General features: G+C 59.4%; 1 protein-coding gene across 10 annotated transcripts in view; it reads right to left on the bottom strand.

Moving 5' to 3' along the window:
- Window positions 1-23,025, bottom strand: part of Rbfox3 (RNA binding fox-1 homolog 3) — a 331,439-nt gene that overhangs the window by 60,464 nt on the left and 247,950 nt on the right. For 3 of the 10 annotated variants that reach the window (XM_069992835.1, XM_069992839.1, XM_069992836.1), the window contains exon 1: window positions 15,759-16,000. The exons of 2 other annotated variants lie outside the window; for them this stretch is intronic. In XM_069992835.1, coding sequence (XP_069848936.1) covers window positions 15,759-15,863 — 105 coding nt within the window. In that variant the 5' untranslated portion in view covers window positions 15,864-16,000. Of the gene's footprint in view, window positions 1-15,758; window positions 16,007-23,025 lie in introns of those variants that run through there. 5 more of the 10 variants (XM_069992834.1, XM_069992833.1, XM_069992841.1 and 2 more) reach the window with 4 other exon arrangements.

The raw sequence follows: 23,025 nt of genomic DNA, 5'->3' as shown, positions 1-23,025 counted from the left end.
GGGGCCTGAACTCAGGGCCTGGGTGTTGTCCCTTAGATTTTTCTGCTCAAGAGTGACACTCTACCACTTGAGCCACAGTTTCGTTTCTGGCATTATGCTGGTTAACTGGAGGCAAGAGTCACAGGCTTTCTTGCCTGTACTGGCTTTGAACTGTGGCCCTTAGACCTTGGCCTCCTGAGTAGCTGGGATTACAGGCAGGAGTCATCCTCCATGCTGTCTTTTGCAAGAGGTTCCTGGACTACTCCACACAAGAACGCAGACTTCAAATCTTCCCAGGGCGCTGCAGGTCTGTACCCAGGCTTTGCCCTCTGTCCCCAGGTCCCGCTGCAGTCACTTAGGGTCCCCCTGAGAACTCCTTGGCTCACTCTGCTGCAGGGAGACTGGGGTCTGTGTAGTTTGTCTGGTCATTCCTATGGGAGACAAAGTCAGAACCGGGGAAGGCAGAATGATGGGCGGCCTCTGCTGGGTAGCTCAGCTGACCTGCCAGCTCACCACAGCCCTGGCCACGCTCCAGACCAGGGCAAACCATGGCTCCAGACAGGACCCAGAAGTCCGCTCCAAGCAGACACTGGGAGAAGAGCCTCCCTCCCTTGTGCAATCCCAGGGCTGCCCTCCCAGCACGGCCTCTACCGTAGGGTGCCCAGGTGGCCCACAGTGGGGACTGTACTCAAAAAGGAGGCCGGGGCAGGTGCCACCAGCTGTTGGCAGCCCCAGGTCCCTACTCAGGCAGGCTCAGCCTGGCAAAGCGGCAGCAGGAATGGCTGGAGGGCCAACTTCTGAACCAAGATCAAAAGAATTAAGTAGGCTTAGCTCTGAGCCACGGAGAAAGGGAGGGCCACCCAGGGGGAGCCGAGGCTGGGGATGGGAGCAAGGGGTCAGGAGGGTCGCCAGGGAGGGCGCAGCCTTGGGGAGGGGGATGGGAGGCCAGAGTTCAGGTGTACAGAGGTCAGGACGCAGTGGCTGGGCCTCTACAGCCAGGCGATGCCCAGACCTCTCAGAGCCCACCCCCTGCCTGGGCTGCCCAAGCCGGAGTATGCGGGGCACCCCATGCTGGTCTTGGGGGTCCAAGGTCACCATAGAAGGGGTGTGGGGAACAGCTCTGTGGGACGGCGGCACAATACCACCAATCGATGAAGTCAGGGGGTCGTACACCTGCTGATGGGTGCATCTTATGGCATACAAGTTAGATCTCAATAAAACCAGTAAAGGGTATTAAAGAAACCAGGCACGGGTCGTTCATGCCTATAATCCTATCTACTCAGGGCTAATATCTGAGGATGGTGGTTTGAAGTCAGCCCCAGGAAAGAAACGTGCACAAGACTCTCATCTCCAATTAACCACCAAAGAGCCAGAAGTAGAGCTGTGGCTCAAATGGCAGACTGGGAGGGAAAAAAACAAACAAACAACTGAAGGATAGAGCACAGTGTCTGCTATGCATGCATGCATACATGCACACACGCATGCACACGCGTACACGCACATGCACACGCACACACACACACACACACACACACAGGGAAAGAGACCAGTGTTTGCATCTTCTGTGAGCCTACAGGTAGAGGCTCTTGGGGACCCATCTCGTGAGACTCGGGGAGCTGCCTTGGGGCAGCAGGTGCCATGCTGTGGGTACGCAGGGCCGCTGTCCCACACGCAGCTCCTGTCTGTGACCACCAGGCCAGGCCTGTCAGCTCCAGCTCAGGTTTGCCCCACGAGGGCAACCTTTCACCTCTCTGTGTCTCCGTATTTCTCTTCTATATGGAAAACGGGGAGATAGTTCGCCTTCCTAGCTGCTGCGAGGTCTGATTACGGAACTACCAGGAACAAGGCACACATGTAAGGGGTTCAGGGTCTCCCTACTTCCCCTCTTTCTGGGCCCCTTGTCAGGTTACAATCCCAGTTCCTCTGGGGATCCTAGGTCTGGAGGTCGGGGGGAATCCATGGACACAGGTGATGTCCAGCTCCTGGCTGTGTCACGGAGCCCTGACCTGGGTGACCAACTTAGGCACAGAAAGGACCTGAGCCCACTGCGTATTAATTGGAGCCGGCAATTAGCAGGTGACCCTCCTGCCTAGATCTCTAGGCCAACCTCTCCCTTTAACCCCAGCCCTACTCAGAGCCCAGACGGTCTGTCCTGGAGTCAGGGTGTGGTGTCTGGAGGGGCCAGAGGTCTTAGAGAGACACCCTCAGACTGCTGAACCCTCCAAGAGGATTGCAGGCTACCAAGGGTTCCTGAGAAGAAGGGAGGGAAGAATTAGGCCTCCTCTGCCTGGTTGGAAGTTGTTTTCCTTTAGCTCAACTGTAGCGGAGTGAAGGCCTGCCCAGAGCCCAGCCACAGGCCTGGGGGAGGGCAGTGGGGAGGGTGAAACAGGAGCTAGGAACAACAGCCTAGAGCTAGGGTGCTCCCAGGGCTCCGGGCGTCCAGCCTTGAGGGTACCGCCGCTCTGCAGTGCCCGCTCCCACCCAGGGCCCTGAGGCTGGCCACGGGGGCGGGGGGGGGCCTCTGCCATACACAGTCTTCAACTCACCTTGTCAGGGGCACAACTGCTTTTTGCTTCTTTGAGTGTGGGTTGAACCTGTTAATTTGCCAAATGGAAATGCTTAAGACCAACTATGGATCTTATGGCCTTATTTGAGTAATCTCTTCTCCGGCTTGACTAGATCTGGAGTTCAGGTCAGCCGGAGCGGCCAGTGTCTGTGTGGTCAGACCCCACTGGAGCCCAGCCCTGGCCACCCTGGGCTTCTCCGTCCTTTATTCTCTCGAGAATCAAGGAGAGAAGGTCAACCCTTTCCCCACCAATCATGGAGAAACTGAGGCACAGCGTAGCGAAGCACCAGAGCTGCTGAGCAGGTGCAGGGCTGGCTGGGTCTGGTCTGGTCAATGCTGGCCAGTGTGTGGAAGGCAGGCCTGACTTAGGGGACCTGAAATGAGGGGCAGCTCTGCCCACCTCTGGCCCTGGGGACGGGACAGGGATGGTGGCCTAGCAGACCCCGAGCCCAGCTGCCTCCTTGCGAGTGTGGTCCGCCTGCTAGTCAGCCTCCCAGCTGGCCCCGTCCTCCGGTTGGCTCACAAGCCAGTCCAGTCATGCAGCTTGTGCTCTGCACCTCTGAGTGGGTGTGGGGAGGGGCAGTCTGCGTCCCTCCTTGGCATGCACAGGCCCCACTTCTGAGCCACACAGTGGCAGCTCCAGACACAGCCAGACTTCACTCTTGTACCTTGGGTTCACTAGGTTACCTGGCCCAGAGACCCTGAAAATGGCTGCCCAGGCCCCTGCTCATCTCCAGCGCAGAGCCCTGTGGGGCTGAGGGGCTGAGCTCTGCGGGGGACAGGGGTGGCAGCTGTTGGCCCAGCTCTGAGACGCCAGGGCCGGGACACCCACTTCTGTTCCCAAGTGGCCAGCCCCACGTGCCTATCACCTATCAGAACAAGGCCTGAGCGCAGACCTGAGGGCAGCAATGTGGAGTTCCCACACGGGGGGGGGGGGGGGGGAGGGCGGGAGAGGCACCCTATGCCAGCCAGGGACCCTTTTCCCATGCCACGGTGTGCCAGGTGGACAGGCAAACTTCTCTCCTCCAGGCCCAGCAAGGTGACACCACCACTGGGCACCCGGAAGCCCACCTGGATCACGGGTCTGCAGTCTCCTAGGGTAGAGCAGAAGCCTCCCCCGACTATGTTTCAAATCATCGCGTGATCCGCCGATACCAAATATCCAGAACAGGCAAGAAAGGCAGGAGGGACAGAGGGGGGGTAGAAGGGGAGACAGGGCGAGGAGAGGAAAGACCGCCACCAGGAGGTACTGTGAGGCAAACGTCCAGGAAGTGGGGACATAGTCACCCGCGTGGCCTACCTAGAGACTGCGCAGCAGCTTCGCCACACGAGGATTATCCCCCAAAGAGCCAAGGACCCTTTGCACAGCCACGTTTTCACCACGGCCAAGCGATGGACATGGCCCAGGTGTCCCACAATGCATGAGGCGCATCAGGAAAAGAAAGGTGCAATGTACACAACCGACCCATGCTCATCCGTCAGGAAGAACGATACCACGTGGTTTGCAGGGAAATGAACGGAGCTGGAAAAATGACGTCAAGCAAGTCAGGCTCAGACCCAGGGCACACGCCTTCTCTCAGGTGTGGAGCACATAGTGACACACACAAGGGTCATACGCACACGTACACACATGAACTGACTAGAGGATGGTACGCGTGGGGGAGGGCTGGAAAGGGTGTGACTCCTCCGAACAACTAACTTACAGTGTAACAGCATACCTAGCAAGAAGCTGGGACACGGGACATGTGCCGCTGGCGGGTGGGGGAGGTGGAGCAGACAGACAGGAGAGAGGAAGGCTGGGCAAAATAGTCACAACATCCAGTATACCTCCGTGAAAATGGAACGGGGTCACTCAAGGGGGCAGGGGCTGGGGGAAAGGGAGGAGGAGATGGATAGAAGGGGCGACACTGGTGGCAAAATGCAGTGTTCTCCTAAACCAACATGTTGGACTGAAACCCCTCCATACAGCTACTTAAAGGTAATCATAGTGACGGTAATAAAAAAAAAAAAGCCACAGATATAAATGATCAAAAGGAAGGGGAGGAGGGTGAATTAAGGTTTCTGTTTTCCCCACCCCTGCCAGAAGAATGTTCCCTAACCTGTCACCTGTGACCCTTGACTCCTCCCCTAGTCACCCAGAGCCCCAGATTCTCAGCCACAGGGTGAGGACTGCGGACACATAGCCACAACACACACGTGCACCTTGAGAGACAAAACCATCCCACCGTCTACACACAGGCTCTCACCCAGAGACCTTCAGCATGGCTGTCCAGGGCCCCGCCCAGAGGTCTAAGAAAAGAAGCCCAGGCCCTCTGGTGGGTGTAGAGAGGGTGCCCCATGGGGAGAGCCGGGTAAGATCGCGATCAAGACAGAAAACAGTGCCGTCTACTCTCCGGGCGCCACGGGGCCAAGGATGGAGGCCCCATCATGTTCCAGCTGCTTACTTAGCATCTACTATGTGCCCTGGGGGAACAGGAGTGAGCAGACCAGACAGCAAGTCCTTCCCCCGGGTGCAGCGGGGGCCCGGCACACAAATAAGCATATCCTGTGTCAGCTATCGACTAATGCGATGAAGAAAAATAGAGCAGGGGACGCAGGGGGGGGGGGTGGGGGGGGGGAGCCAGGCAGCCATAACTCCAAACGCTGGCAGCTGCCAGGAAGAGGTTCCTGAGAGGAGGTGCGGTGAAGCCTGGCGGCAGTGGGGAGCAGGTGGCAGGTCCAGAGGGGCCGGGGGAGCAGCAGGCACTGCCAGGTCGAGGGTACCCGATGGGCACCTTGCTTCCTTCTGCCAGGCTGACACACCCCACCTACCTTAGCGTGACTGCTGCCCTCACCCGCCCCCTGCTTTCCCAGACCCTCGTCCCTGCCTGTCCCAGCCCAGAGTCATCCTGGTGTTCTGGTCCTGGAGGCCTTCCCAAGGGGGCACCGAGTGAGCGGACGGCTCCTCTCCTTTGGTAGTCTCTCCCCAGCACCCTTTACCAGGTGCCAGGGGCATCTCGAGAATGGCCTTCTGGCATGGCCAGCTGTTTATGACAGTGACCCAGGACACGGGCTGGGTGTGAATGGGGGGGGCAGCGGAAGTCCAGCCACCTTTGCAGTGGGCACCGGAGCCGGCTGGCGCTGGTCTGGTGGGATGGGAGGGTGGGACCCAGCGGGGCTGCAGCTCAGGACAGGGGCTCAGACAGCAGCTGGGGGAGGGGAAGCTTCCCGAAGGACGTGGCCAGGGGGTCCCAGCAGGTGGGGTGCTTGCCTGGTCTGGCCAGGCAGGGCCAGCGTGCCCAAAGCCCTTCTGGTGTCCAAGTTGGGAGAGGGAAGGTGTCCTTCCCACAGAGGTAAGTCCAAAAGCACCGAGGGTGTGAGGTCTGGGGAAGTTCACACACACACACACACACACACACACACACACACACAGTACCATCATCAAGGCAGAAACCAGTACCGCACTGTCCCTCCTCCCACAGCCACCCGGCGTCCACCCAGCTCACCCGTTCTGCTAAGTCCATCCCCTCACTCAATTTGCTGCCCTGCCCGCTCCCAGGATCCGGCCTCACCGCCTCTTCCAAGCTTTTGTCCTGCTATGTTCTGGTCTGTAATGTCCCCTCCCTGTAGAGCCAGCCTGGCCACTCAAAGACCTTCCATGGCTCCCCACAGTCCCCAAGAAAAGCCCGAACTCATCAGCCTGGACTCTGAACAGTCTAGTCATCACCCATGCTCTTGTCTCTTAAATACCAGGTACTCCAGGATCCGCCCTGTCCAGTGATCACAGAAACTGCCACCTCCATTTGGGACGATCCTTCCCCCAGACTCTTGGCCAGCCAGATGTCTGTCCCGTGCATGCCTGTCCAGACCCCGTAGGGGCTAAGCATTGTTCCTGCAGCTCTGAGCTGACAGAAGCAGCAACCAGCCCCATGTGTCAGAAACGTGGCTGGTGGGATCTGAGACCAGCTGGGAGTGAAAAGTCTTCAGGATGCTTAGAGAAAGCCGTGTCTCAGCCATGTTTCTAATTCTCAGGACAGGGTTAAATAAAATACATCATTAAGATGTGTCTCCTCTTTGCTTTCCTGCATATGGTGATCAGAAAAGACCCCCCCCCCACACACACATACCCCTGCTTTAGCTCTGTGCTATTTCTGTGGACAGCACTGGTCTAGGCCAAGTATTGATGGTTTCTTGTGAAGGGCCAGAGAACAAATATTTTGGGGTGTGCAGCTGGGTTCTCTACTGCAGCTGCACGGGGAAGTTCCACACAGCCACAAAGCAGGCTGAGTACGGAGGCCCAGGTGTCCACACCCCAGGGGTTAGGCATCAGCCCTCGAAACGTGGCTAGTCTGAACCAAAATGTTCTAGGTGTGCAATCGGCCCCAGATGTCACAAAGGGAGTTCAGACACCAGAGCAAGGCTGGTGATAGGGAATAACTCACTTCGGCTGAGACCAACAACTTCCGGGATAGGTTGGGTTAAACCGAGTATGTTCCTGGAACTCACCTCGCCTCCTCAGTGGCCGCTACAAGACAGCTTGCCCACGGGCTGGCACTGTGTTCCCAGCAGGGCCTCTCGGGAGCCTGGCACCGGGGCAGGTAGCCCCTTGGATTCCTCTGCCAATCACCACCACATTGGCAACTGAACACTAAAAAGCATCACCTCTAGAAATACCCTTGTTTTGTTTTTTGTTCCAGCCCTCTGCTCTGCCTTATGTGTCCGGGCTGGCAGGGCCCATGTTCTCTCCCACACAGAGAGAAAAAGGCCGGCCGAGATCCTGTGAGTAGCCTGATATCCTTAGCTGCGAGTGCTTGGGCTCCCTGTCCCGACTGTGGCAGTGGTAACAGCTAGATGGTAAGTACATCCTCACACACGTCCTTCATACCCCTGTGGTTCCGTGGGTCAGTGGGGGAACCGGCCCTTCCTCTTTGCTTGCTGTAGGATGAGGGGGAAAAACCAAGGAGGTTGGCCAGGTAAAGGAAGAACTCAGATTTTCCTGGTAACTTTTTTTTTTTTTTTTGTCTGTACTTGAACTCAGGGTCTCAAACTCTACCTCAAGCTTGCTTACTCATGCTGGTATCTACCACTTAAACCACCTCTCCAGTCCTGTTTTTTGCTGGTTAGTTTGGAGAGAGTCTCTTGCAAACGTTTCTGCCCAGGCTGGCTTTTGGGATTACAGTCATGAGCCTCCACTGCCTGACTGTCCCTGATCTACCTTGCTTCCTTTGTGTCAGTTCTAGGGCTTAAACTCAGGGCTTGAGCTCTGTCCCTTAGGCTTCTGCTCACAGTGCTCTATCACTTAAGCCACAATTTCTAACTTTTTGGTGGTTAACTAGAGATAAGTCTCATGAACTTTCCTGTGTCTGCTGGTTTCAAACCTCAATCCTCCGATCTCAGCCTCCTCATTCGCTAGGATTACAGGCGTGAGCCACCAGTGCCCACATATAATTCCTTCTGAAGTCTCACCCTACTCATCGACACCAGGGGAAATGGGATATCCAGGAGACCACGCACACACACACACGCGTACCATACAACCACACGTATACCACGACTCCCTCTTTAGCACAGGGCCTGGCTGTGGTCACACATGACCCTATGAGATTATGACTCCAGCAACAGACCCAGGCCTCCTCCCACAGAGGTGAGGCGGGGTGAGGTGCAGCACAAAGTCCCCTCCAGCTCCACCCCTGCCTCTGTCTGGCGCTGTTCCTCAGCCTGCTCCAGGCTTCCGGTGCCACAGGAAGACCCTGCAGTACTGAGCCTCCCAGGCTGCTTCTGTTCCACTTCCTGTCCTTCTTGCAGCCCAGCACCCGGGCACGCCTGTGGTGCCACTCTCTGTGGCAGCCCGAGAGCTCCCCAGGGCAGGAACGGCGTCTAACCTGGGCCTGACTCAGCTGGTGCTGCGGAGTGGACTTTGTGTATCGAGTTCCTCGTTCTTTAGAGGGTCCCATCAAGGCTGAATGTGAGGGACCCGGGGCTGAGCATAGGAGAGCTGGGGAGACTCTCCCTCTGCCCAATGCCCTCTGTGGGCGGGGGGGAGGGGGTGCTCAGTCCCGGGAGCATGACCCTGTCTGTGTTCTACGTCGGTGCTCGGGCGGCAGGAGTGTGCGGCCTCCTTCCTGTCTCAGGACGGCGGGTCCGGGGGCGGCAGGCACGGGACCAACTCCCTCCTTCCCGTCCTCCCTCCTTCCACTCCTTGTCTTCCCCTGCCATCCTGGACGAGCTCCTGGTAGCCAGACGCTGGGCGTGGCCTTGCCGCAATGGAGCTGGCCTGGCGGAGCCGTTACTGTAGTGTGGCGCTGCTTCTGTGCTGGAGGCTGGACGGGGCGCACAGCCTGGCTGCGGGCAGTGCAGGCAGGAGCGGCAGGCTGTCTCTCCCCTCATGGCTCTCCAGGGAGGCTGTGAAACCCGGCCCCAGAGGCTGCGCACAGAAGAGGGGGAATCAGCTGCCTCCCATCTGCCCATCGTCCACACAGGTGGGCTCTGGTGGGCAGAAGGGTGCTTACGGTCCTCAATTTGTGGGGTTGGGCTGAGTCTATGACCCAGAAAGGGCAACACAGGGCATCTCCGGCACAGATGGCAGCCTGAGGAGTGAGCTGTGGACACGCTGGTCCTGTATGAGGATGCTGCCCACTCTCTGCCTTCTGTCTATGCCCAGAGCTGTCCATCCAGGCTGGGGGGCGTGGCCAAAGACCCACTGCCGCCCCCAGGATCTCCTCATCTGCTCCTCCTTCCTCAGAGGCTGCTGGGCTCAGCTCAGCAGGGCAGGGACCGCACTTTCTGCAGGTAGGCTGAACCCCCCCCCCCAGGCTTTGGAGTCAGCCTAGGGGCCCAGTTTCCTGTCCAAGTCTCAACCCCATCTGAGTCTGCTTCTAGAATGTGACTTGCTCCCTTAAAGGGCCCAGGGTCTGTTCCCAGCCTCTCGGGTGATGCAAAGTATTGGAGTCAGGGCTGCTGGTCTCAGTAGCCTCGATCTGCAGTCCTCATAAAGCTCCAGAACTGAGGACACCTCCCCCCCCCCCGTGGACAGGTCAGCTAAGCTTGGAGGGCCAGCCAGATCCGAGGGACCATATCAAGGGACCAGGAATTGTCTTGCAGAAAGGGGGAGATTGAAGGGGACATGCAGAGAGAAAATGAATATGGAAGAGAGAAATGAGGCAGAGAAGGGAGGCAGGGGAGGAGGAGAGGCATAGAAGCAGGGAAATGCTAGGGAGACAACAGACAGGGAAAAGGAGAAAGAGAGACTGGTCATCTCCTCTGAGAATCCCTTTCCTGCCTCATGGGGTCTAGCATTTCCTGGACCTCACAGGGTCCCTGGGCCCTACACTACCTGAAGCTGTGGACTCGCTCTGTTATGGTGTTATGAATGTGTGAGTGTGTGTGCGCACACGTGCACACAGGTACAGGGGCTTGAACTCAGGGCCTTCACAAGGCTCTACTTCCTATGACTCCCTCTGAATGCCCTGCAGAGAGACCATCTTCCTTTGACCCAGACCTGGGCCAAGTTGGGTGCTAAGGGTTGCAGGAAACTTCTTGGAGCTGGTCCAAGGCCAGCTACCAACATTGATCTGCGGAGAAAACTGGCTCTACCCATCTCTAGGCCTGTGCCTCTCGCTCACCCTGACCCCAGCCCTCTCCAGCCCTGTCCATGTTAGGATATGGACCATGAACCTGGAAGACTCTCCAATGCTCGGGTCCCATCCCCTACCCTTTTCCCAGGAATCCGATAGTCTATCCTGAGCCACTGCTGTCCCAGGGACCCAGGGACAGAGGACGGGATACCAAGGGGCACGCCATGTTAGGATATGGAACCATGAACCTGGAAGACTCTCCAATGCTCGGGTCCCATCCCCTACCCTTTTCCCAGGAATCCGATAGTCTATCCTGAGCCACTGCTGTCCCAGGGACCCAGGGACAGAGGACGGGATACCAAGGGGCACGCGGCCTGGGATTTCAGCCTCCGCCTTCTCCAAGGATGGTGGCCACAAACGCTTCCCAAGTGGTGTAGCTCAGCGTGGCCCTGCTGGTCCAGCAGGGAGGAGGTACCCCGTGGGGCCAGGGTGGGAAGGGAGGCCATGGCACTATGGGCAGGGTCTCCATGTGGCCCCGATTGCTCTTTGCACTCTAGACCGTCCAGCCTGCCAGTTGGCTGATGCCATGGTTTTACCTAGCCAAACCTGCTTCTGTGGACATTCCACACCAGCTAGAGAGCCAGGGAGGAAGCAGGCCCTGCCCAGGCTGCCCCGCCCCCCTCCCCGGAACCCGGGTCCTCAGGGAGGACTAGCTGGCCTTCCCCGTCTGCATCCCAGAGCCCTTGTGCAGGATGCGGGAGAATCATGGCGGGAGGCGGTGCTGGGGAGGTGAGCGTTGCCTGGTGATGCTAGGGGAGCCGCCTAAGGTTCACCCCTCGGTCCAGACGCTCAGCCACACCGCAAGGGTTTGTGGGTCTCCTCAACAGGACCTGAACATCCTACGGACCCTGGCCTGCACAGGAGGCTGCTCTCCCCCCACCTGCACGCCTGGCGCCTGCCCCCCGCCCCCCGCCTCTAAGCAGAGATGCTCCATGGGGGCCTTCGAGGTCCACGGCTGCTGGCTGTGAGCAGTCTTCGGGGCCTCATTCCCAGGCTCTAGCAGGCCCTGTGCCTGCCACATCCCTCCCCGCCCCCCATCTATTCTGGCCCAGCCACACAACATTCCCTGCACCACAATGAGAGGCTCCCAGTCACCACAGGGAACAAGACGCCGTCACTTACGCATCCTCACACAAGAGGAGTGTCTTAAACACCATCAAGCGTCAGGGTGCTGGAGGGCCAGCCTACAGATCCCCAGGGAAGCCAAGAACGCGTGCAAACCACGGTGCCTGCGGCTGAGGCGCCGGCACTTTCACACAGGGCTGAGAAGGTGGCTGGGAGGAGAAGGGACATCTGCATCCTTCATCAATGACCTGGCACAGGAGACCCGCTCACACCACCGCTGCCTGGGATGGAAGCCAAACTTAGCCTGTGCCTCGATGTCCCCAACTGTTAAACAGGCATGAGCACGCATGGGGGTAACAGACTATAGAACAAGCCTGAGCCTTCGAGACCTGGGGCAGATCCCACGGACATGACAGAGTACTTCAGTAGCCAATGATGTCAGGGTAACATGGCTTCCCGAGTACCCAGGGACACCTCCAGGCTGTGTAGGTAAGACACGGTGCTGTCTGCGGTCCTGTCATCAGTCACCAGGTGGCTGAATTAACTTGTCTGGTAAAGTTAGGGACCCGATCTGCCCCTACTCCCCCCCCCAAGACAAGGTGGCCCTCCACTGTGACCCACCTTGTGTCACCGTGAGCCAATGTGTCTCAATAGGAGTCACAGCAAGTCTATGAGCGACATGCCAACAGCCCAGGGCACAGAGGCAAAACACCAGGACCAAGTGGAGGGTGTCAGAAACAGTGTTACGATCGCTACAGTAATTAGTCCTTATTAAAAATTGCTGTGATTAGCAGAGTTCCTACCTTAGAGCAAAGGGAGAATTGTGAATCAGAACAGAGCTTCCTAATGAATCTCAGAACAGACCCCAGCGTGCCCGGCCCCTCTGAGGAGCCTCGGGGCTCCCCATCTCCTGGGGATGCGGTGTTCTCAGCCACCCCAAGAAGCAGCTGGCTGGCTTCGCTCAGCACCTGACGTGGGACGGGACCTCCACATCCCCACAGAAAGTTCCGGGGTTAGCAGTGTTTACTGTGGCCATGGGGGCTCTCTGGGGTTTCACCCTGATCAAGTACACACAGGCAGGAAAACCAACAGAACTCAGTATACGTCCTTCAAGAAGGTCCGGGTCCTCCAACTCTCCAGGACCGGCACTCCCCAACGCCAACACCCCCGCTCCTCTCCGCCATACCAAGGCGTCGGCCTCTTCCTTCCCCATCAATAATCTGCCCCACCCTAAGCCATTTATCTGCCTGGCAATGGACAGAATGATAAGATGCCCATTTATAGGACACCGCAGTGTGACAATCAAATAATTCCTGTGACCAAAAAAAAAAAAAAAATCCCCTTTTGTGGGGCTGGATTTCTCATCCTTGCTAGTCTGAAATCTGCCTCCCTGGGTGTCCAGCCTGGGGGCCCCCCCAGACTGTGGCTGGTGCCCTGAAGTTTCAGTGCAGTCCTTTTCCTCGCCCCGAGTGCTGACCGGTCTTGGCTCCACCCCAGGTTGGTGGCACCGCGTCAGGGCAGATGGACTCGGGGTCTCTGGGAGAGATCAGACCGGGAGACCCTGGCCTGGGGCAGTCTCACGGGGATCTAAAACAAATACCCCATGCCGGTCACTAAGTGGGGTTTGTGCTGGGCCAGGCCAGGTGGCCCGGGACCACCTCCCACAAGCGCTTATCAAATACCAGAGCCCAGTTAACAGCACAGTCGCCCAGCGCTGGAGGATTTCAAGTTGTCCCAAAGATGGTCAGGGTTCTCAAAAACACCACCACCGCTGCAGAGAGAAAGACGACAGCACCAGGCCCCTCTAACTAACTATAGAGCCATTGTCTCTCAGAGAGGACACGGCCCCACTTTTAGCCTACCTGGGATATGATCCTTCCCAGCAGGAAAGGGTTAATAATGGCCCCAGGGAACCGAAGTAAGGTGTGTGAGGTTCCCATTGCTTTCCTTCAAATGGTGCATCTCACTGCACCTCAAACTACGTCTCATGTCTTGCTTGATTTCCCATCTCCTGTTCCTGATATCAAATGTGCTGCTCAGACTGAACACGCCACCCGCAGATGGCACCGGCGCACACGCACACACACTAGCACACAGCCACCCGCAGCCCCCAGGAGGAGGCTGGGGGAGGGGCTGGCTCTCATGGCTAGAGGCCTAGTCAGGTGCAGCCGCAGGTCACCCCCCTAACCTGACCTGCCCTTTGGGGAACACGGTAGACCATCTCACTCCAATGGTGGTCTGGGATACACCAGGTCCCCAATCGAATGCCATGATTTGTTTTGTAATGGTCCTGAACCATCAGAGCGGTGTATGTGCCCCTGACAAGATACACCTCACAAACGGCCGGAAATGGCTGCAGTAGAGAGGCTACCCCTGCAGACAGCCACACACAGGCAAAGGAAACTGGATGCTTCAAAGCCTGGTGCAACGGGTTTGCACTGGTTTGCCTTGAGGCACTCTGCCCACGGCTGACACCCATTTGAGCTGGGTATGGTGCATCTGGAGCCTTCCTGCCCTCCCACTGCCCCCCACAGAGAGCCTCACACATCATGCCCGGTCAGAGACGCCTTTAATCCAAGGTGTCTACCCCACCCGTCTCCACTCACCCCCACCAGAAACACCCCTGCGACTCCACCAAGACAGTGCCAAGGGTGGCTTGCCTTTCTCCACCTTAACTCAGCCCCTACATTCAGCACAGAGGAGCAGTGTGGTGGAGTGACGGGCCTAAGGCAACACAAGCTACTGGCGGTGGGGCGGTGGGCGGCCCCTAGGGCCCTGCCTGCGGGCTGTGGAGCCTAGGTCCTGGCCTTGCGGTGCTCCCTGGGTGGCCTTACTTGGGAGCTTTCCAGAATGCATGTTCTTGGGCCAGGGAGCCCCAAACATTTCCTGTGCTTAGGGAAACCTGGGAGGGACAGGAGCACTGACCTCTGCGACCCACGCGGATTGCCTACGATCCTGCCGATGACTCAAATGGCAATTTGGGAGCTCACCATAGCTTGAGCTTTGAGAGTTGCCCATGGAGGGTCTGAAGTATCCCCAAATGTCACAGGTGGTCTGAGGAAGAGGAGACTAAGGGCCGAAGGCTCTGGTTAGGTAAGACATGTGCAGCCATCTACTTCCCACCATCATGCAGAGTCTGGTCTTTTCTCTGCAGTGAGCAATATATCTGACAATCCTTGCCACAGGAGGGGACCCTGGTGCTCTGCTGTAGCTTGGGTGTGGGAGTACCTTTACCATGTCTACCATCCCCTTTGCTAAGAGCCCCATTGCGCAGACCCACCACCAGGAGCCTCCAGGATGCACGAAACCACTCCTCCCCTGCACCTGCAGGTGTGCGTGGGGGTGGGGCCCAGAGCACCCTAGGGAGGGGGGAGAGGGCATGCTGCCTGGCTTAACCTGGACCCTGACCAGCCAGCGTCCAACCTGGTGCGGCTGGCCGGGACTGGACCATCTACCTCTACCCACCCCAGGTGCAGAGGTGTTCGGAGCCCTCTCGGTGGGCCTCATGGGCAGGCCTGGCACCCCGCAGTGAGATGCTGTCCCAGCCCCACCAAGCCTCCCCCCTCTGCAGGCTGGAGCGCAGGGCAAGGGTGTGAACGGGGGAAGAGGACAGCCGCCAGCGGGCGGGGAAGGAGGGCAGGCCCGAGGTGTGGGCAGCCAGGGTGGGTGAGGCCAGAGTGGGTGAGCCCAGGGTACTGCAGCCCAGAGGCGGCCAGGCCAAGCGGGCGCCTGGAACCGCAGCCCCGAGGGCTCGGGGAGCACGGGAACCCCCCCCCTCCGCCCCGCACCGACGCAGGCCTGGGGCCGGTCTGATTCCGCATTGGGTGGCATGGCGGGACCCCGGCTCTGGACAGCTGGGCCCCGCGTGCGCGCGGGCGCCGAGCCTCTGCTGGTGGGGGGGAGCGCTCAGAGTCGCTCGGATGCCTGCTCCCCCCCCCCCCCGCGCGCCTGCCCGAGCTTCCTGCGCAGCCCCACGCACTGGAGAAGTCGGGGCCCAGCCCCCTCCCAGGCCAGATCTCCGGGGACCCCCCCCCCCATCAGTCCCACCAGGCGGGAGGCCCGCCTCCACGGAGACCAGGCGCGCCGTCCGCCCGCGCTGCAGCAGAGCCGGGAGCCCCCGCCGCCCCCGCCCCCGGGCATCCCCGATGCGGCCGGGGAGGGGGCCCGGCCTGCCCGCCCCCAGCCCCCCACCCCCAGCGGCCGGGCGCGAAGTTCCCCCGAAGTGACCCCGGCGCCGCCCCCGCCCCTCGGCTTCCCCCGAGACTCCGCCCGCCGCCCCCTCCCGCGCCTTCGGAAAAGTTGCGAGCGACGCCCGAAACTCCAGCCGGGCCCCCCCACCCCGGCCCGGCGCCCCGGACTCCCCGATCCCCCCGCCTCCAGGTCCCTCGCAGGGGCGCAGTCCCCCCCCCCCAGCCTGGGCGCCATGACGCGGGGAGCGCAGCCAGGGCCACCCGCGGCGGCGGCGGCGGCGAGCGCGGGGCGCACGTGCGCGGGGGGCGCCCGGCAGGCCCGGGGAGGGGGAGGCCCCCATTTACCTGTTGGAGGTAGAGGAAGGCGGGCGGGCAGGGCATGGAGTGCGGGAGCATGCTGCCGGAGTTGGACAGCAGGAGGCAGCCCGAGTTGGCCATGGAGCACAGCATGGGGCGGCAGGGGGGCGCCCGGCGGCCGCGGCAGCTCCGCGCCCGCTGCGTCCCTCGGTGTGTGCGCGCGCCCTGCCTCCCGGGCGCCCTCCCGGTCGGTCTCTCCTCCTCCTCCTCGTCGTCGTCGTCCGCGTCCTCCTCCTCCTCTTCTTCTTCCTCCTCCTCCTCCTCCTCCTCCTCCTCCTCCTCCTCCTCCTCCTCCTCCTCCTCCTCCTCCTCCGCCCGGCCGCCCCTCCCCCGCGCGGCGCTCCTTAGGACGGAGCCATGGGGAGGCGCGCGGTGCGGCGGTGCCGGGCGCTGCCCAGGCCGGGCGGGCGGGCGGGGAGGCTGGGAGAGCGCGCGAGAGTACGGCCGGGAGATGCGCGCGAGGACGCGGGGCGCCCGGACGCGGCGCGGGCCAGTCACTTCGGAGCCCCCGGAGCCCGGGCCGCGCCGAGCGCCGCGTGTGCGTGAGTGCGCGCGGGGGCGCGCGTGTGTGGCGGTGGGAGGGGGGAGGCCCCGGCGGACTCCGGCACCGCACACGGCCGGCCCCCCGCTTAACCCCTCGCCGCCCGCCGCCGGGCCTGCCGCCCCGAGCGCCCGGGCGCCTCACCCCTCCCCTCCCCACCCCACGCCCCGTCCGCCCCCCTCCCCCGACCCCGGGCGGCCCCGCCGGCGGCCTGCCCCGCGCGCCTCTCCGGAGGGAGGCCGGCCTGCCCGGCTCCGTTCGCGGCCGGAGGTCGGTGATGTAATGAGGACTTCTACGCAGAGGCTTCCGCGCGCGGGGAGGGAGCCTGGGGGCCCGGCCACCGGCTGGCCCCGACCCCCGGGGGTGACAGCGCAGCAGCCCCGCGCCTACCTGGGGGGGCCGGCACGGAGGCCACTGAGCCCCCTCCCTGCCCCACACCCACACTCCGTGTCCACACCAGCCCGAACCCCAGATGGCGCCGGACATGCTGCTGTGACGCGGGTGAAGCTCCCACCCCCGCCACACGCAGAATTCACACCTGCCAGGTACCCCCTTCCCCCAGCACAGCCCAGCAGGACCAGCCACAGGTGAGCTGGCCCGGTGGACTGCCACTGCACCTGCAGGACACCTGCTCACCCACACCGCCCCCTGGGAGGGACAGACCCACAGACCCAGTACGGACCTGGGGCCCAGCCTTCCCCAGAGGCACCTATGATGTGGTGTCGGCCTGGGACCACGGTGGCAGTAGGAAATTAAGTGTAAGGGGTGTGTATGTGTGCGTGGGGATCCTCTCCCTTGCTGTGTGATCTCAGGACAGTCACTTGTCCTCTCTGGGCAGTGGTTTCTCACAGCAGGGGGGTTGGTTGGATGTGACGTCCAGTGCAGAGCATTCATCAGTGAGCACTGGAGGCCGCGGTAGAGAGAAGAGACTGGGCTCAGCATGGCCTCTGAGCACACTGGAGCGACGCAGACAGGCTCTGAGAGGTGCGTTGTCTTCTCTGAGAAGGAAAGGGGATGTGGGATCTGGGAGGAAGGCCGGCAGAAGGGACGAGGGTCAAGGGAGAGCTGGGAGATGAGCCCTGCTGACGTTTCCCAGCCGTCCTCCCCCGGACGGCTCAGGCGCAGTGGGGGCGGTGGACCTGCCGCGGTCACGGTTGCCTTTGGGCCGGACGAGTTATAAACTTGGTCTTCCAGGCCCTGACAGCGTGGAGTGTCCCCGGGTCGAGGCCAAGCACGTCTGGAGCTGGTGAGCTGAAGCCTCCTGCCGTGTGCAGCGCAGACAGAGCAGGCCCAGCTGCTCACTGGGGGAGCCTGCCGCCCTCAGCCTCCACAGTCTCGCCGCCCTGGGATCCCGCACGGATCTGCCCCTTTTCAGAAGGACATGAGGGAATTTGGGGAGCCCAAACCCCAGGATCCAAGTCACCTCTGCCTGTGAATCATTCCCTCTTTACATTGGCTATCAATCACTGGCCAAGAGATCAAGGCCTCTCAGAGGATTCAGGGGTGCTCTCGTTTCTCCTTTCTGACAACCCTTCAAGTGCATCAGCACCCAGTGTACTAGGTGCTGGGCTGTAGGGAGGAATTTCTCTACCCTGGAGTAAGCACACTGACTGGAGGGGAAACCAAGCCAGTGAAGCAAGCCTGCAGCCTTCTGCATCAGGTGGCCAGGGTAGGGGATGGGTCTAGACACCTGTCCATTGACCAGCTAGTTATATCCAGGCTCCAGAGAGAAGACTGGACTGTAAAATTAGAAGGAAATCTCCGGGGGGGGGGGACTTTGAACAATTCGTCTAGATCGATTGATCCTTCCTTTCTTCTTCTCTTTCTTGTGTGTGTGTGTGTGTGTGTGTGTGTGTGTGTGTGTGTGTGTGTGTGCACTCAAGCTAGTACTAGAATTTGAACTTAGGACTTGGGCCCTGTCTTTAGCTTTTTTGGCTCAAGGCTGGTGCTCTACCACTTGAGCCACATCTCCACTTTTGACTTTTCTGTGGTTATTGGAGATAAGAGTCTCATAGACTTTTCTTTCCTAGGTGGCTTTGAACTGCGGTCCTCAGATCTGAGCCTCCGAGTAGCCAGGATTACAGGCGTGAGCCACGGGTACCCGACTGGTTTACTCTTTGGCACAGGGTGAGGTGCACCGTCTCCTACCTCAGGCTCCAGACCTGTGATTTCTGATAGCAGTCGGGGACTCCGCACCGAAGCCCTCATTCTGCGGTGATGGTTTCTGGGTCTGCCCCACAGGCCCATCCCTTCAGACTTGTCTGGCAGGAGCCATGTCCCTCCTCACCTTGTAGCTCCAGCACCAGGCACTGGGGTGGGAGCAAAGTTTCTCAGGCCTTGGAGACCCCCGGCAACCTCCTGAGCTCCTGGTGTGTCACGGGCGAGGGAGGGTGGCCCTGGGTGGGGAAAGCCTGCCCCCGTGGAAGGTAGGCTGAGCGCTGGGAAGAGCTGTCAATCCAGCGCAAATATTCACTACTTAAAAAAAGAGCCAAGGAGGAAAAATATATATCCCATTCGCCCTGAATCTGAGAAGGGCCTTGTTAGGAAAGCAGGAACTGAGCTGTAATTATTTCTGCGCTCCTGGGCACCACTATAAATATCAGGCACCTCAGAAGGCTTGGGTGGCTCGGCTTTGAGCTCTCTTGGTGCCTTCCTGCCCCCATCCTGGGTCACCTTCCCCAAAAGGGGTGCAGCTGGCTGCAGGCTCTGCTCCCTCCTGCCACGGACTGGGTCTGTCTGGGCCAGTCTCCCTGGAGCTGTGTCTTTAGCCAACTCTTGAGTCAACCTCTGTGAGATTGGAGAATGTGTCTGGTGGGATCTGGCCCGTCCAAGATAGCTTGTGTTTTTTCACAAAAGGTGGGCTGGTGAATTCTGTCTGCAGCCAAATGATTTATAGGGCCACAGCCTATGACAACATCCTGTGAGGATCCCCAAGAGGGCTTCTGGCCTGCTCTGGGGAGGAGGGGGGGCAGGGAAGGACCCCTCCCTTCTGCCTGCCCTCCCCGAAGGGCAGGGCGGGTGGGATCGCGAGTTCCTCCTCCCGAGTTCCCAGGCTGACCGTGCTAGGCCTCAGGTTTCTTCTAGGCAGGAGCGCAGTGTGGGGCTTGGCACCAGCACCCTTGGACAGGACGAGGGGTGAGCTCACAGTCTGGTTGGAGCTGGGATCTGCCTGGCCAGGCTGAGCTGCAGTGTCCAAATACACGGCGCTTCCCGTGCGTGCTGCAAAGCCAGGCCTTTCTGTCCCAGCCCTGTGGTTCTTGGCATGAGTTCTGAGGACAAAGGCGGTAGGTGACAGGATTGAGTGGCCCATCCCCAGTGGCTCAGGGGTGACCCAGCCGGACCCCTCCAGGGAAATGATGACATGATTCAATAGCCAAGAGAAAGGGGGTGAGAAGGGGGACGCCCCAAAGCTCCAGGCTGCCTAGCAGACTGCAGAGCAGTGTCAGGTGGGTGGAAATTCTTGTGCTTAAATGGTATACCTAGAAATGCTTCCGATCCCAAAGGTAAAGGCTCCCTGTCTTGGAAGTCGGGGTGGGTGGGTGTTACGCTTGTGTTTTGGCCAGGCTTAGTGCTTCCAGAAGGGCACAAAAGTTGGCAGAGCAACCCCTACAGAAAGAGGAGCAGGATGGAGAGCCGTGAACTGTCCAGTGCAGCCCCGGTGGACAAGGCCATGCTGGAGGCATCCAGCAGGGGGCGTGCTCACACCGGCCAGAGGCTCCCCTTCCTACTGGGGTGGGGGATGGGGGTGGGGTCCCCAGCTCCTCTGTACCTCTCTGCCAGGGACAGGCTGCTGGGGCCAGCTTCCAGCTTGTGAGGACCCCACCCACTGACACTGTCCCTCCTGGCCCCAGCAGACTGCAGCAAGAGTACAAATCTGCGTGCAAAGGAAGTTTATTTATCTGTTTAATTAAGAGGCGTTTTTTTTGTGTGTTTTTTTTTCCAGCCACATTCGGGTCCATCCGTCTCACTTACAACCATGTCCCGGCAAAATTAAACATAATAAATACAGGGAGACTGAAAGCAAAGGGCACACTTGAGATATATGGGCAGAGCCAGGAGTTGCACTGGGTGCAGTTATCAGGACATCTTTCTTTTGCAAGTTTCTCTGCCCTTGGCGGCTCAGGAGCCAGAGGCCTGCGCTCACAGAGGGGCTTATGGGTGCTCTGCTTTTACGCCTCTGCTCAGCACCGCTGTTGCCAAGACATTTATTTTAAATGAGCCCCCAGGACTTCTCCCTTCTCTTCTGTTGGAAGAGGAGGGAACTCAGCAGGAGCAGAAGGAGCGTCTGAAATCGGCACTGCGATGCCGGACCTCGGGGCTTGTTAGGGAAGAAGCCTTTGGCAGTGCAGCCTTGGACAGCACCTCAGTTTCCTGCTGCATCCGGGCCTGTGCTCCTGGCTAGGCAGCAGGGACTCGGAGGAACAGATCTTGGGCTCTTTGGTGCCAACTGTGGCTGAGCTGCCATTCAATGACTGTCCCCCAGTCCTCCACAGACGCCAGAAGAGGGGAGGGACAGCCTTTTAAGTTTTGCCTCTGATCTGAAGGCTCCAGGGCCTGACTGTATGCTGAAACTTCCCAGGCACAGGAGCAGCTGGGGATTTAAATGGTGATTTATTATTGTATTGATTGCTAACTGTAACGATACCTTGCATTTCTGCTGCTCTTTCTTAAGCTAGACAGAGGGCTTTGCCATAGCTCATCTCACCTGACCATTGGCAAGACAGGTAAGGAAGGTTTAATGAAGCCCATTTGTGGTCTGATGACACTCTTAGGGTGACACAGGTGACCCACGGTTATGCAACTAGTTCAAAGCAGAGGCAAGGCTGGAAAACCAGCTGTGACTGGATTCCTGGGAGCCTCTGGCTCCTCTCTGCCGGCTGTGCTTGGCACAGGCCCTTCTGTGAACGTCCCCATCATTAGCCCCTGGTGCCCTCTCTTCACCGGATCAACCCCCAACCTGATCTGTTCGTGGAGCTGTCATTGGCTATAGTGTGGGCATTTACTAATCGCACTGCTGCTTGGTCTGTGTGGCAATTATCTTGAATTTCCTCTTTCTCATTAGGCAGGAGGTCGAGGGAACTCAGTGGGTTGCTGAACCCTCTTGATGAAGCCAGGAAGAGAAGCTGCCATTGGACCGAGGTGGGCCATTGGCAGGATCTTCTCAATCTGCTCACCCCACCCTGGGCTCTCCCACCACCCTGGACCCCTCCTGTCCCACCTAAGCCTGTGCTTATCAACTTGGTGCCTTTGTGCCAAGACCTCAAAGGACCTCCAGAAAAGAGCTCTGAGTGGTGTGGGAAGTCCTGTGTCTGCTTGGAGATGAAGACCATTCTCTACCCCCTCCAACCCCCCGGCTCCAGTTGGGCCGAGGGTGAAATGCCCTTGAATGTTCAGATCCCTGCTGCAGACAGGACTGAGGATAGATGGCCTTTGCTCATGCCAGGACAGGGCTCTCATTACAGATTTATCAGCCTCTGGCTTCCCAGGACCCAGGCCACAAGTCTGCATAACTCACTGCTCTACCCAGCCTGGCCTGGGAAGCCTCAGTCCTCAACCTGTCCCCCTCCCCGCCTCCCCTCTTCCCCAGCCAGCCAAGGAAATTCAGCACCAGGGCCAGCTCCAGCGCACTCGCTGGGCTCCTTTCTCTTTCCTTCTCCAGGGAAGCTGACTCTAAAGAGAGAAAGAGTGCTCAGAGGCACAAGGCAGGACTGTAAGGGAATCTGGGACTGTGGCATCCATTCCCCTGTCTTCCGGCCAGCAGGCACTAAAGCCATCAAGGACGGGCAGGCGCTGTCTCTTGTCTTTGTTCCTGTGATGCATTCTTTGGAGTGCATCTGACATCTCTCCGGGGAGCCCGTCCAGGTTTTTATCACCCTGACTGTCAAGAAAGTGTGCCTTGTGTCTCAGACAAACCTTTCCATCTCAATTTCATTCAAAAGGTGAAGGTCTTGATGAGCGCTAGGGAATGCTTAGGCCAGCGACAGAAGCCACTGTCACCTCCTCTGATGCTCCGGGGAGGCTGGGGTCGCTTTTCAGAACCTGAAGAGCAAAGCTGTGTGTCGAGGAAGGATTGCCTAGCACCAAATGCTGGACAGGAGCCTGCAAAAGGGGACTCAGCTCACACACGGTTGCCCTTCTGGCAGCAGAGTGAGTTTGCATCCAGCTTAGTTGACATCAAACTATGGAAATAAGGCATCCATGGTTGCTGAGCAGAGACTCCTGGGCAGTGGGGGGGGGGTCTGGGCCCCTGGCTAGGGACTGGAAGTGAGTTCCTCCCAGCCGAGCCAGCCTGGAGGAAGCATCTCCATGGAGCCCCAGCTCCAGCACACAGCTAGTTAAAAAGCAACGTTAAGGCCACAGGAAGGAAGCTGTGAGGGGGTTGGCACTCTGCTCATCCCCTGCCCCTTCCTGCCCCCTAAAGCCAAAGCATCAGCTCATTAAAAGCTCATTAGGAGCCCGAGGCACACGGAGGCCTGGAGAGGCAGCGCTGTCCTGGCAAAACACGAAGCCCTGGGGAGACGGTGTACAGTGTCAGGCAGCCAGTGCCAAGCTGCAGACAGGAACAGGCCAGTGGAGCCAGTGGTGGCTGGAGGCGGGGGGACGGGGGGTGGTGGTGGAGGCTCTTCCTGTGAGGTCTGGTGGGACTTGAGGAGTGGGGACAGTCTGGAGCAGACACGGATGCTAACCCGCAGAACCATGCCAGTAGAGCAACAG

The sequence above is a fragment of the Dipodomys merriami genome, unplaced genomic scaffold, assembly GCF_024711535.1.
Source record: "Dipodomys merriami isolate MVZ:Mamm:240054 unplaced genomic scaffold, mDipMer1.0.p SCAF_42, whole genome shotgun sequence".
Lineage (NCBI taxonomy): Eukaryota > Metazoa > Chordata > Mammalia > Rodentia > Heteromyidae > Dipodomys > Dipodomys merriami.
Note: the sequence above shows the minus strand (reverse complement) of the source record. Positions and strands in the feature narration are given on the sequence as shown.